Source organism: Nanorana parkeri, unplaced genomic scaffold (assembly GCF_000935625.1).
Source record: "Nanorana parkeri isolate BGI_ZX_2015 unplaced genomic scaffold, ASM93562v1 scaffold1015, whole genome shotgun sequence".
Taxonomy (NCBI): domain Eukaryota; kingdom Metazoa; phylum Chordata; class Amphibia; order Anura; family Dicroglossidae; genus Nanorana; species Nanorana parkeri.
Window position 1 is genome coordinate 452,557 of NW_017307283.1, and position 14,321 is coordinate 466,877.

The 14,321-nt window shown below is 43.4% G+C and overlaps 1 protein-coding gene across 1 annotated transcript in view; it reads left to right on the top strand.

The window, feature by feature from the left end:
- Positions 1-9,423, top strand: part of LOC108795834 (cytochrome P450 2G1-like) — a 17,719-nt gene extending 8,296 nt beyond the window's left edge. Inside the window, exons 5-9 of the mRNA XM_018567149.1 lie at positions 923-1,099; positions 2,725-2,866; positions 5,330-5,514; positions 6,685-6,826; positions 9,233-9,423. Coding sequence (XP_018422651.1) covers positions 923-1,099; positions 2,725-2,866; positions 5,330-5,514; positions 6,685-6,826; positions 9,233-9,423 — 837 coding nt within the window. The remainder of the gene's footprint in view (positions 1-922; positions 1,100-2,724; positions 2,867-5,329; positions 5,515-6,684; positions 6,827-9,232) is intronic.
- Positions 9,424-14,321: the final 4,898 nt, after the last annotated feature.

A 14,321-nucleotide genomic window follows, 5' to 3' on the forward strand; every position in this document is an offset into this window, starting at 1 on the left:
AAAAGTTTTGGTTAAACATGTCCTTTAACCCTTAACCTATCGATTTAATAGCGTGACCTCTCAACTGTAGATACCTTTAGCATGTTCCATTGTTGGACTGTTCACAGAACACTTGGGGAGCATATTACCTTCTTCTTTTCCTTAAGCTAGCCATACACCTATAGCTTTTCTGCAGATTTTCTATGGCCAGATGGAAAAAGTGAAACAGATTCCTCCATGTATGCTAAACTGTGCGGATGGATGAATCTCCCACTGGGCTAAGCTTCAGTATCATGGTAGTCGGCCCTGCTGGCTCTCAAAATACCTGAACAATCTTATTGGATGCAGGCATTGTTCAGGTATTTTGAGAGCCAGCAGGGCCGACTACCATGATACTGAAGCTTAGCCCAGTGGGAGATTCATCCATCCGCACAGTTTAGCATACATGGAGGAATCTGTTGTACTTTTCCATCTGACCATAGAAAATCTGCAGATAATCTATAGATCTAGGCCAGTTTTAGACTATGCAGTACTCAGCAGCTAGTTGATCAATCACTATGCCTGAGCACTATCACGTGTGGGTAGAGGAAGGTCATGAAGTTCTGAACAGACTGACATTGAACTTAAACAGGGCTTTTGTCTCAGTCTCAGTTTTGTCTTTGGCTCTGGCAGACGAACAAGATGATGAGGAAACATGGGAGGGGGGCTAGCAAGAAAAATGGTTACTTTGCGAGGAATGGACACGTCTGCTGTTGTTTCTTTGTGTCCAATAACCAAACTGCATCAGAAAAACATGAGAAAACCAGCCTGACAAAAGGACATTTTTTTTTTGTAGCTAGAACAGCTCCCATCTGCGTATTACAGCTGTGTATTTAGCTATTTGTCAGGAATTCAGTTTAAATCTGCTTCAAATCTAAACTGAACAAATCTTCTAATATTTCAGCTTCTTTACAACTTCGTTTGGCTTATGCCTTACATGATAGGACCTGCCAAGCGAGGGGCACAATATCTGTCTGAGCTCAAGGCGTTTGTTGATGAGAGGGTGGAAGAGAGCCAAAGGACCCTGGATCCCAATTCTCCCCAGCACTTTGTTGATTGTTTTCTGATAAGGATGCAGGAGGTAATGGAATAAATATGCTCAACTATAAGTAAATATTTTGTTTTTGCTGTTTATTGTAATTGGTATAACAGTTCTTTGGTATGGTGTTGTAAGGGCAGGTGCATACCTAGGCATTTGCAGTTTTGCATGTTTGTTGCGTGATTTTTTTTTAACGCGTTTTTGCGTTTAAAAACGCACGTTTATCCTTGCATAGAGATGTCTATGGGACCAAAACTGTGCGGCCTTTGCCTGAAAACAGCTCCTGCATCTTTTTGCCTAACAGGCATTTTCTTACATGTAACGCAATGCTAAGGTGTGAGCAGTCGCCATTGGCTTGCATGGAAATGTGTGTTTTGCTCATTTTCAAGTGACTAGATCCGTGCGTAAAAACGCTCAGGTGTGAACTAGGCCTAAGACTTAAAAAAGACAATAAAGTCAAAGTTTCATGTTAAAGACAAAAAACTAAAATTTGAGAGAAATCCTTTCTGACCTAAAGTATCAGTCTGATAAAGTTTCAAATTTAGCTCCGTCAAATATGAAAATATAACAAGGACAAATTCAGGTTTTATTACAAAAACCTCACTTCCCCGTCCCTAGTCCCCTGGACATACACAGCTAAGCAATCCCCCCACAGATGCTTTCAAACTTCATCCGACGTGTTGTCTGCAGTCCAAAAGGGAATAAATAACAGAAGTTTATTGTTAAGCTTTACATATATTTTAACACAGTTCAAGTTAGGATAAGATTGCCTTCTAGTTGTTTTGTGAGTGATTTGCCTGGTTACCTTGAGCCAGGGCTCGAAAAATCCACTCGTCCACTCGTCTGTGACGAGCAGACAGTGGAGCCCGACGAGCTGCTTCCCGGCCGGCCGTTGTAATCAGTATACGAACTCCCTTACAGGACCATAAACTAACAATAACCGCACTCCCTTTCCAGTAACATTAGCTGCACTCCCTATTCACTAACTAAATGATCCATAGTACAACTACATGTTATGTACTATGGATCATGATTTAACACTCTGCTGCTGTCAATCACCAGAGGGGGACCTGATGGAGAACTGCAGCCAACGGCTCCGTTATCAGAAGAAAAAAAAAACGAGCAGGGAAAGATTTACTCTGCTCGATTGAGCAGAGTGAACCTTTATGGGAGAAAGTGTTATCTCCCAGGTGGCTGGGAGCCTATTAGACTTCCAGAGCGTCCGGGGGAGGAACGCCATCTGTCATTACACACTGTGAACACGGAGAGGCCGCTATCAGTGTGTAATGACAGCGTCCCTGGTTAGCTGGTAACCAGTGATGCTGATCTCTGAAAGTGGCCGGAGCCAGCTGTCAGAAGCAGGCTGTTGGCCGGCCATTCCGCCAGCTTCGGCTTTCACTTCGGCTCGACTGAGCATATGCCTTCGGCTCGTCTGAGCCGCTCGGCCAACTTCGGGAGCTGTACTAGTGAATAGCCCGTACAGCAGCCCTTCGGTTCTCCTGAACCGAAGGGGTCCTGGGGCCGAAGCTAGCCGAAGGATCAGCCGAAGGTACGGCTAGATCCTTCGGCAGCTTAGTGAATAGACCCCATAGTCTCTAATGAGCAGGTATAAATAATGTGTGTGTCAATGGTTATGTGCAATACAGTGTTGCTGTGCCTTATTGCAGGAAAAAGAAAATCCAGATACAGAGTTTCACATGAAGAATCTTGTGGCTTCAGCTTCAAATTTGTTATTTGCTGGAACTGAAACTATAAGCACAACTCTTCGATACGGATTCCTCATTCTCCTTAAATATCCAGAAATTCAAGGTACCGTGCAAACGAGAATGTTAAATTGTACAGATGGTGCCTGATGATCAATCAGCAGGTTTTTTGCAAATGTTGTTTCCATCTTGGCATTTATGTGAAGCATAGACTCATGGCAATTGTCCATTTATGTCTGTTCCTCTGCTTACTCCCACTACAGTCTTCCCAGGTTGTTGTAAGGTAAAAATGCCTGCAATGTGTGGTCAAATATGAATAAAGGCCACAGGGGCGTGCACAGGGTGTGCCGGGTGTGACTGGGCACACACTAAACATCCCGAGTGCAACACCGGGCGCTGTGTTTTTAATCACTGAGCGGGTGGAGAGATCACAAAGATCTTTCTGTGACCGGCTCAGGGATACAGAACGCAGCAGCACTTGCCACTTGCATTCCTCACTTAACAGCCCCAGTCCTCAGTGCCTTCCCATCCAATCAGGAAGCCAGACAGGTGGGGACATGACCACATGCCAGGCTACCTGCTTCATTACTGCACCCCTGCTGAAAGATGTAAGGGCCAGTTAAAGAGATGGGAATCGGTGATGCCTCAGGTCTGTGTATGTATGTATATGTATATATATATATATGTAATATATACACGTTTGTACTTTGTGAGCACACCCTAATGCAATAGGCTCTGCACGCCTACGATAAAGGCTCTGGTGCCACAAAGCCCTGGTCTATCACCAGGAAGCATCAGAACTTTTGTATGCCTCGAGTTTCAGGGAAAGTAGGCAAAAATCATATCAAACCAAAATGAGTTCAAGTTGTAAACAGAGGAAACCAGAAGTAGCAGATTGCAAAGATGAACCAAGAGACGAATCCCAAGAACAAGCCCAATTGTAATCAGATCCACATACATAATAGCAGCCTTGCAGGTCAGGATTCAGACACACTGATTGAGTGCCCTAGTCCCAAAATAAACATTACCAATTGAGGCCAGGTGTAATACTGCAGCATGACTATGAAACAGTGCTGGATTTCATCCAGCAGGTGGCATGGACAAGCATCTAGACAGAGCAAGGTTAAACACCTATGGAAAACTGCTAAGATATAAACAGTTGTGAGTGTATTTTCACAAAATCTTTCATAAAGATCCACAATGTATTGCTTCATTTAAAGTAACCATAGGCACAGAAGGCCAGTTGGAAATACAGGTACCATCCTGCCTCTTTCAGCCACCTAAGGCTACCTGTAAGGATGTAGACAATACCGTCTAGCTCCCTAATGGCCAACCTATGTCCCAAGGGTCACATGCAGTCCTTTGGTAGATGTGGGTACAAGGGGTAATAGCAGTGATATTTACAACCCTTAAACAACATATACCCAGTCTCTTTCTGTCCTCTGCAGCATGGCTTCAACCAAACCTATTGCATGTGCATCATATCTAGCATTACCTACACTAAACATTATGATTTCATTGGCCACAGTTGATGCTCCTCTATACCCTAAAATTTGACGGCCAGTGGTCTAGCCTGTGCAGAGGGAAGTGGAGCTATCTTCTGACAACTCTATACCTGGCTTATAAAGTAGCAAACAACAGGGGACTGCACACAGTTCTTACCTGACCAATCACTATTCTCCCCACCCCAAACAGCCCTTGGCCAGCAATCTCTTTAGGTACATTCTAAACTTTGAAGCTATTATTCATTATCTATAGGTACCTAAACTGTCAAGTCTGAACACATATAGCAACAGATAAGCAACTATACTGTAATAGGTCTTAAGGACAGAATAAGTGTGGTAACAGGGTTTGCACACCACATGCAACGGCGCAAAACCTGTCTGCAGGTTATGAAATGAAGACACATATCCAACCCACAAAACCTTTTTACTGCATAAAAAAGCAGGAAAATGGTGTTGGGAAAAAAAGAGTAATAATATGGAAACAACTTGGTTTTGGCCTGGATTTTCTGTCTCAAATTTCTTTAGGTACCAGTATTTTGGGGCGGTGTCAATAAGTGCCAAAACCTTTATCACATGGCTTGTTGCCATTAAAGTGTTTCCATTGCAGCAATGTTTGTTTTATTAACAACAGATGGGGTAAAATGATTGGTGCTAGAAATTTTGTGGGGTAATATCTGGTGCCAGAAACAACCAAGTCTTCTGACAATGAACATATATGCTACCAACAAATACTTCATTTTGGAAAGATTTTTTTTAAAAAGGTGTTTGCTTTAAAATCTTTAAAGAGATTTATAAGTTAAACACTCGGATTTCTTGAGTATACATTGGAAGCAATCTAAATTGACCAAGGTTTAAATAAAATGGTCAGCCTCTACTTTTCCCTATATTGGCTGGTGTGGGGTTGCCTAGATTAGTCTGCCGGCACCGAGAGACATGAGAATCCAGGTGCAAACCGGCTGAAATTGCCCAGATCGAGGAATGTTTGTTTCATATCTATATGTACTTTTATGACTGTGTGGAATTTATTTTACTAGGTGGAATAACATTTTAAACTTATTGTTCAGTTAAGGTCCAGAACGAGATAGATCAAGTGATAGGTCATCGTTGCCCATCAGCAGAAGACCGAACCAAGATGCCTTACACCGAGGCCGTAATCCAGGAGATTCAGCGATTCGCTGATATTGTCCCAACTGGACTGCCGCACTGCACAATAGAGGATGCTTATTTACGAGGCTACCTTATCCCTAAGGTAAAAATTATGAGAAGGCCATATAAATAAAATCTAAGCACCCATCTAAACCATATGTATGTACAGCAAAAAGCTACTGACCTTTATCTCCTTTTGGTTTTTGAATACACCCTTTGGAAGAGAGGCAATGTTCTGTTAGGTAATGTTGTGGTAAAGAAAACCCCCTTCCAGACAACAGCTAGCCTTTACACACAATACAACTCCATAGAACAATGATCCCGTATCAAAAATGTGAGAATTCAGCTACTTATTGGAGTGTTCACTTTGAACAGGGGTGGCTCCAAGGGGTGCTTGAGCATCAACAAAAACTTTTCCCAGCTGCCCTGCAGCAGTGCACCCATACCACGCCATGCCTGTTGGCAAGCGGCGTTTATTCATCTACTACCACCATGCCTGTCTGCCTCTTGGCACTATCAGAGGGAAGATGAATTGATCCATTGACCAACAGTGCATATATATAGTTCCAACGTAACATGCACAACAGAGCCAGCCTGGTCATAAGGTTTATACTGTATATGTTTGTAAAACTCTTGCTTGTGACACAGAAATAAAGGCATTTTTTGGAGGTGGGAGAATGGTGTCATTTGCATGCACCGTGATTACAGCAAATAGGCTCAGGTTCTGTTTAACTACCCCCCATGGTTCACATGAATGAAAACATCAAGACTATTGGATCTTTTGACTTGATAACCGTTTTATTTAATTTGTACCCCATAGTGATTGATCTTTAGCCGACATGGAAAGCAGAGCAGCTGGAGAGTAAGGGAAAGGTTGGTATCATTGGGGAGGGCGTGTTCTTTGAAGTGAACCTGTCACTTTTCCCTCAAAATATAGCAGCTAGCAATGTTAGAAGAAAGTCAGCAATGGCAATGCCTGTATTTCACTCAAGCAATTCAGAATATATGTGTAGCCAGAAATGTCTTTATTTTAAACTGGTAGGAGTTGGAATTCCTGCATGGTTTCTATTGTTGTGTGTGTGTCCATCCTTCTGCATCCACTACGTCCCTGACAGCAGCTCCCAACCACAACCTTAGGGTATGTAAACTGACATCACTGAGGATGTGTTTAGGACACAGTGATGTAATTTACATACCATGAGGTATCGGTTATCTGTGTCTTTGGCCTTGCCTATAGTTTGCTAACATTACTTTTATCTCAAAAAAATCTCAGGGCACAGATGTGTTCCCATTACTGACTACCGTACTAAAGGACCCTGAACAGTTTCCAGATCCAGATGTGTTCTCCCCCAACAGGTTTCTGGATGATAATGGAGACCTAAAGAAGTACCCTGCCCTGCTGCCTTTTTCTACAGGTACCAAGCTTACTTTAGTTTGCACCACAAGCATCAATAAAATAATCTATTTTAAAATGTACCTATGGCTAGATCCAGTATGCCTTTCTTTTTTTTTTTTTTATAAATCCCCCTGCAGTGGCTTCCCCTACACTGCATGGTTTAAATGCTTTAGGGGTAGAGGAATAAGCTGTAATACTTAACATATTACTTACCTCAATCCAGCAGGCTTCAGACACTCAACAGTTTTCTCTGATTCTCTGGGTTGTGGGTGGGCCCTCACCATCCTCATGTACAATTCAGGAATCCTGGTCCTGCTTTGTACTAGGTGATGTCGGTGTGACCTCTGGCTGGAGCGCCGAGCAGAGGAGGCTATGGGGGACTGATCACACAGGGTGGTGGTAGCCTAACAGAGCAAGGGACAGGGTAATTGTTACAGCATATTCCTTTACCTCTAGACTTAATAAACATTTAAAAAAAGGGGAGGTTAACTCGTCACAAGATGGCGGGTTAATAGTGGTCAATTTCAGGATCCGGAAAAGTCAGTTGGTTGCGTGAAAAATTATTTTTATTGAAAAAGAAACATACAAGATAACACATTTGCTGACAATACCACCATTAAAACCTATTAAAATTGGAGACACTGTTAAATTGAATGTGGATCGATCCTCATGCACTTCTATCATTCATTCCACCGTGAGAGGTAATAGGCCAGTGAGTTACCCACGTTGCCACCTATCTCTCCGTGAAATTGCCCCTGCGTATATTAATGAACGCGGGCTGTCTAGGTGAAGCTATATTCATATATTGATGTCCTGACGAAGCCCCGGTCTGTAGGAGGGGCGAAACATGTCAACAGACAGACAACAATCAGACACCTAATCGTGATGCCGCAAGTGGACGCACGATCCTGATACCAGGGAACTCTGTCATATTCCCAATTGGGGTTTGGGGTTCTCAGTAACGGACAGACTACACGGAGGATACCCAGGATATGATCCTAACACCATCTGCCATAAATCTTGTGACAAGTTAACCTCCCCTTTTTTTCTTCTGCACAAATACGGTCAGGGATAGGACTACACAAGCAGTTGAGTAAATATTAGGAGGGGAATTAGAATTTATCGGATCTCCAGGCAGGAACAATACCCAATTTGTTAATAAACATTTAACCCTTGCAGTGTGTGCGTGTTTGGGGGAGGGGGGGGGGTCACTGCAAGAGTTCAGTGTTCAGCTTTTTTTAACTTTCAGAACACGGTCACAATTTGTGTCATAGAGTTGCCACTATGCACTGGATCACCCATCACACCCTAATTTGACAGTAAGGATGTATTTTACGACCAATAGGAAGCACAACTATGAAAGCTCTGGTAGGACTCTGCATAACTGAGTGTAATATGTTTTAGAGAACTATGGACCCTCCAGAACTAAGCTGATGATGTGTGCAGACACTTGGTGCTTCCTTCTCTGTACTCCAGAGATCAGTTTAACATCACATTGGATCACAGATTTCTTCAAAATGCAATTGTCCTCGTCCTCCCTCTAGTTTTAATACCCACCTGTCCTAAATCTTAGCTATTCAACCTTCTCAACACTGGATTGCCTACTCTTAAAATCTTACATTTTAGGCCTTTGGCGCATCACAATTTCCATTCAACCTTAAGAAGAGTTACCAACTCTGAAGTAAACACTCGCAGCCTCAATGATTTTCTTAGGTTTCCATTAACCTGAATTTTTCCTAAAGGTAACATTTAAAATCAATGTAACCCATAACCAAATCCTTAACCTAATATTTGAGATAAAAACTATTATATTGACTCTGCCAACTATATTGACAGATATTTCTCAACACTTCCTGGTTTAACCTAAAGCTGGTCCTATTCTGCCTCGAACACCCCCAAATTGGGCCTATACTGTGATTAGCAGGCTTGCTGGTTTACTTAATGATAGGTGCTGGAGGTGAGAGGGTTGGGGCTAACATAGGATTATATATCCTGTAGTTATGTAGGGGTTGGCATATAGAACCACTAGGCACCATGGTGGACCAGGCACCTGACCTACTCTGAAGTGTCCAAAGAGAGAAGCCGCACACCGGAGTCCACCAACAACAACAAATGTTTAATCAACAAGGTGAAGAATATCCAGTTCGCTGAGACTCCCCATCTAGAGGGCACACACTGAAGTGTGTCAGATCCTAAAGATTCTTCAGCCATCATAGCATGACCAGTAAATAATTATTTTCTTTGCTGGGAGACCTTTTTCTTTTAGATGTTTAAGGTCAATTTATAGGCTGCCTATTAGTGGCATCATGCCTCAGTCCTGGTTGAACACAAATATATTAGGTACAACTAAAAAATACTTGTATTCTGTCCAAATACATTTTGTTGTGTCATCACCCACTTTAACATGGTGTCTTTTCCACTGCAGGAAGGAGGATTTGCCCAGGAGAAAGCCTAGCTCGCATGGAGCTCTTTCTGTTCATCACCACTCTCCTGCAGACGTTCACCTTGACCACGACAGTGCCGCGAAAAGATCTGGACCTAACCCCCGAGGTCAGCAGTGCTGGACACCTACCTCGCCCCTACAAAATGTGTGCCATTCCCCGCACTAACACTTGATTATTTAACAGTTCAAGCTAAAGTTTACTTTTTTATATTGTCACTATAAACTAAATTAAAAAATGTTTGTCCTATTTATATAAACTGAGTGACATCATGAAAATTGTAAGAAGCACAATAAAATAAATATATAATTATACTTTATTTTACTTGTGTCTCTTTTAAAAGGCTTTTGGTGAGGGTGCTTGGGGAAGGATACTACCTCCTGATATTTTACCACTGCATAACTTAAGGGTTAAAAATGCATACCAATTCTTAAAAAATATGAAAAATAAAGACAACATTAAAATCAAACAATGTATTAACAAAAGTTAATAAGAAACTAGAGCTACATACAGACACTAGATCACAGTTATCTGATCAATCCATTTACATTATATCTAAGCAAATAGGTGGTCTTATTAAGCAGTTGTTGGTAAATGTGGGGGCGTGCAGGGGGAAATGCCTCACCTAGCACAGACCTCACTGCACATCACTGGCTAATTTGGCACAGTAAGGGCCTGTATCAAAGGGCTTTTGTTCGCACGAAGCAGGTTTTGTATTCTTATACAAATCTATGGAAATGCAAATCAACTTGAAGCAGGTCAGAAGAACATCAAATGCAGGCCAAACACACCTGTCAATAAATTTCAAATGATAACAATATTATTGCAGTGTTTATTTTCAATGCAATATTTATTTAAAATGTTTTGCTGTTTTACAAAGGCTTCTTTTAGGTTTTCAAGGGTTCTTTGTGTTACACTACCTGCCATAAACCATGGATTACACTCCAAAGTGCCTTGACAGAGCTGTGATATAGAAAGATCTGGCTGCTTTGTTAGCTGGCCAATCTCTGGTGAGTTTGTCTGTCACGGTCTGGGGACCGGGGCACTAGGGTATGTGAGTTCCGGGGTTTGAGGAGTTGGTAGTAGTCACAGACAGGAGGGATATCTGGGATGTTGGTCAAAGAGAGAGAGGAACTAATGGTCTGTGCGTCTCAGGACGCACTAGAGGCGCAGAATCTAAGAAGGGCCAGGTATTCGACAGAGCCTCTAGTGGTGAGGATGATTGGCTGCTGGACACCTTCCAGGTTACGGCCCTCTAGCGCACCCACACAGACGCAAAGGACTAGTCGAAGCACCGGGGAACTGGATACAAACAACAGGTAGGGAAGAAACTTTTAACCAAGAGGAGGAAGCTAGTAACAGTGGCACACAATGAGAGAAAGAGAAAGTCACAAGCAAACGGTGCAAAACGCACAGCAGAACAGCAGAGTATACTGAAGAGGGTAGCTAAACAAGGACAGTAGGGAAGGGTAAGTAGCTTAGAGGCACACCTAGGAGCAGGAAGGTGTAACGTACAAAAGTAAGCAGGAGATGTGCTTTGCACATGCATACTAAGAAGCAGTATAACAGAGAGGAAAGTACATAAAGAAGCACAAAGGGATGTATGCACACGGGATGTGCAGACAAGGACGAATCCAACACAGCCACAAGGTAAGAGAGGAGCACAGAAGTAAAGGGGTGACAGCAAAGCATAGGAAGATACACTGGAAGGTACTGAAGTACAAGAAAGCAAGTAAATAGGAGGAAGCAACACACAAAGGCTGGAGAGGGAAAAAACAGTAGAAGTGAGGCAAAGAAGGCAGTATAGAGAGACTCACAGCACACAGGTGAAAGCAATTAAGGTCTGCAGCAATATACTAAAGGTAAACACTGAAATACTATAGTAGGGGCACAAGGAGCAAAGCAGGGGATAACGCCAACAGGGATACCAGCTGGTACAAAGGCACGAGGATCCAATAGCAAGCGCAGGGAATACGATCCCAGGGATAGTTAGAGCCACAAGGGGTACAGAACAAGGCATAAGAATTGTTGCTCGCACCAAGAACAACAAGTGAGGAAGTCCTAAATAGGGGAGGAGGAGAGCAGATTGGCTGCAGCCTTGTGAGACACCATAGGCTGACAGCCCAGAACCAGGGAGCAAAGCAAAAATCTGGCACGGATTTCTGGATATTGTGACAGTACCTCCCCTCTTATGGGGCCCTCCGGGCCATGGGGGTCCAGGCTCCCCCAGAGAGTAAGGAAGGAGTCTTCTTCCAAAAGGAGAAATTTGTGTGCCAGAAACTGGGCATGCAGGAGGACCAACATAGCATGGAGTTTTGAGCTGAGCATTCTTAGGGACCCACTGTTCTTGTTTCTGAACAGAGAACTTAAAACTTTTTCAGAAGGTTGGTCAGCAGGTTTCTTGTGCCTGGCAGCTGCCCAGTGTGACTGATTCCGATCTTGAGAGCAGTTCTGGTTGACTTCTTCTTGAATGGCATCCACAGCCAGAGTGTCCGGAGCACCAGACATGAGTAAGGTCTCAGGGGAAACTGACACAGGAGGTCTTCTCCAGGGGCAGCGACATAGGCAAAGTCTCAAGAGAGGACTGTATAAGCTTAGTAGAGGGTGCTGGCAAGGTCACAGGAGAGCATGGCACTGAAAATTGTATTGATGAGAATTGCGTTGGTGAAGTCACTGGGGAACATAACGCAGGCAAACTCTCTGGCTTGAATAGTGAAGACTTGGAAACGCATTGAACTGAGTGCGTCTCCAACAAAGAAGAGACTGAGTCAGGTACCGAAGTGGCTGTCATATAGTTAACTTTAGATGAGTCAGATTTGGGGTACTGAGCTACAGATGGAGACTTGAGGGACTGAGCCTCAGGGGCAACATTGGGGTGCTTAGCTGCAGAGGCAGACATGGGGTGTTGAGGTTTAGAGGCAACCTTGGGGTGCTGAGCTGCAGAGTCAGAGTTGAGGGACTGAGCCTCAGAGGCAGGCTTGGAGTACTGAGCTGCAGAGACAAACTTGGGGTGCTGAGGGTTAGAGGCAACCTTGGGGTGCTGAGGGTTAGAGGCAACCTTGGGGTGCTGAGCTGTACAGGCAGACTTGAGGGACTGAGCCTCAGAGGCAGGCTCGGAGTACTGAGCTGCAGCGGCAGACATGGGGTGTTGAGCTTTAGAAGCAGCTTTAGGATGCAGAACCTAAGAAAACACGTTTATGGCAGAAGCTACTTAAACTGAGTTATCAGAAACTGACTGTAGGGTTTTAGGACTGGAAGTTTTAGGACTGGAAATTTTAGGCGAGGAACATTTCCTGGGCCTTGGATACCAGGTACTGGAGAAATTGAGATGATCATCTTCATCCTCATCTTTGGACAGTCAGTCCAGGCATCAGGGTTCGTTTCCATATCTGCTTCATCATCAGAACAGTCAGTCTAGTCCTCGGGGTCATTACTTTCCTCCTGACACTAAGAAAGAGGAACAGAAGAACTGGTCTGGACACCGATTGGAACAGATGAAACTAAAGAAGCAGTTGCTATGGGAGATTGATATTGTGATGTGAGCTTGGAACCTGTTGCCAAGGGAGATAAAGATACACTTAGATTAGAGACTGTTGTCACAAAAGGTTGAGACTGAGCATTCAGCTTAGAAGCTGTTGCTGTGGGAAATGGAGTTTGCACATCTTGCTTTAAGGCTGATACCATAGGTGATAGAGAGTGTAAACTTGGGATAAGTGCTAACTCCATGGGAGATTGCAATGGTAAGCTCAGCCTAGAGGCAGTTGCCACGGAAGACTGAGCACTAACACTGGAAGCTGTTGCCACAGGAGACGGTAATTGCACTTTCTGCTTAGAACTAGTTGCTGAAAGAGTTTGTGAGTGAGAACTCACCTTAGGAGCAGTTGCCATGGGGGACTGAGACTGAACACTGGAAGTAATTTTCACAGGAGACGGGGGCTGCACATCCATTTTAGGAGTTGTTGCCACAGCAGACTGAGCACACAGCATAGAAGCTGTTGCTACATACATATAAAACCCCCATATTAATAATACATACTACTATATATCAATGGGTACACTCAAACAATATATAAATGAATATAGTTTGGATATTATAAAAGTACATGTATAACATTTACTTGAAATTAGTCAATAAAATAGGCACATAGATGCTGCATATAATATAATAATATAACAACATTATTGCTAATATTATCACTGCAATGAATAGTAAGGTTTCATCAGGCAACTTTTAAATAAGCCCCATCTTCTATTCATTGAGAGAAGAAAAAAAAAATCTTTAAAACATTCCGGTCTCTTGTCCATTGTCCTCAATAGAGGCATGAAAGTCATCAATCTTAACCTACATAGGCTGGCACCATGCTTATCTTATGCGCGTCTTGAGACCCCCACAATTTACGATCTGAGAATGTTTATGCTAAAATTCCTAACTATGCTGTGAGAGTCTTAAGGTGTCCATACACTGCACGATTCTCATACGAGAATCGCGGGAAATCCCGCGATCGTACGAGAATCGTGCAGTGTATGGAAGGCATGCGACCGTTTCTACTGTACGGTCGCACGTCTTCCATCGAACCAGCATGTTTGAAAGTACGATTCCCGGCGAGTTGGTGGCCTGCTGGTTCGACAACTGCCGAACGGGCCGGTGTGCGCACGCGCACACTGCACGTTTGCAGTCAGCGTAAGCTCACCCCTCATTACAGTCATCGCAAGCCCGCCCCTCAGGGGGCGTGGCTTGAGATGATCGAGAGTGCGATCTGCCCGTCCAAGATCGTACGTTTTTTTAATCCCTTTACAACCATCGCAAGACTAAGGTCTTGCGATGGTTGTACAGTGTATGGCCACCTTTAGTCTCAGAAAGAATAAACTCGCATTGACCTTCTATCAAGCAGACAAAATGGCTACCACAATGCCCATATACAATTCTGTAAAATGATATGTATAGGCCTTTGAAATTGATTCCTTTCTGCCCAATAGTTCTGACAATACTACCAGCTATAGAGGACTACAAATTCCAGCAATACCATTATACAGCGATAATGTGTCAGCATTTAGAGATAATAACGCAGCATT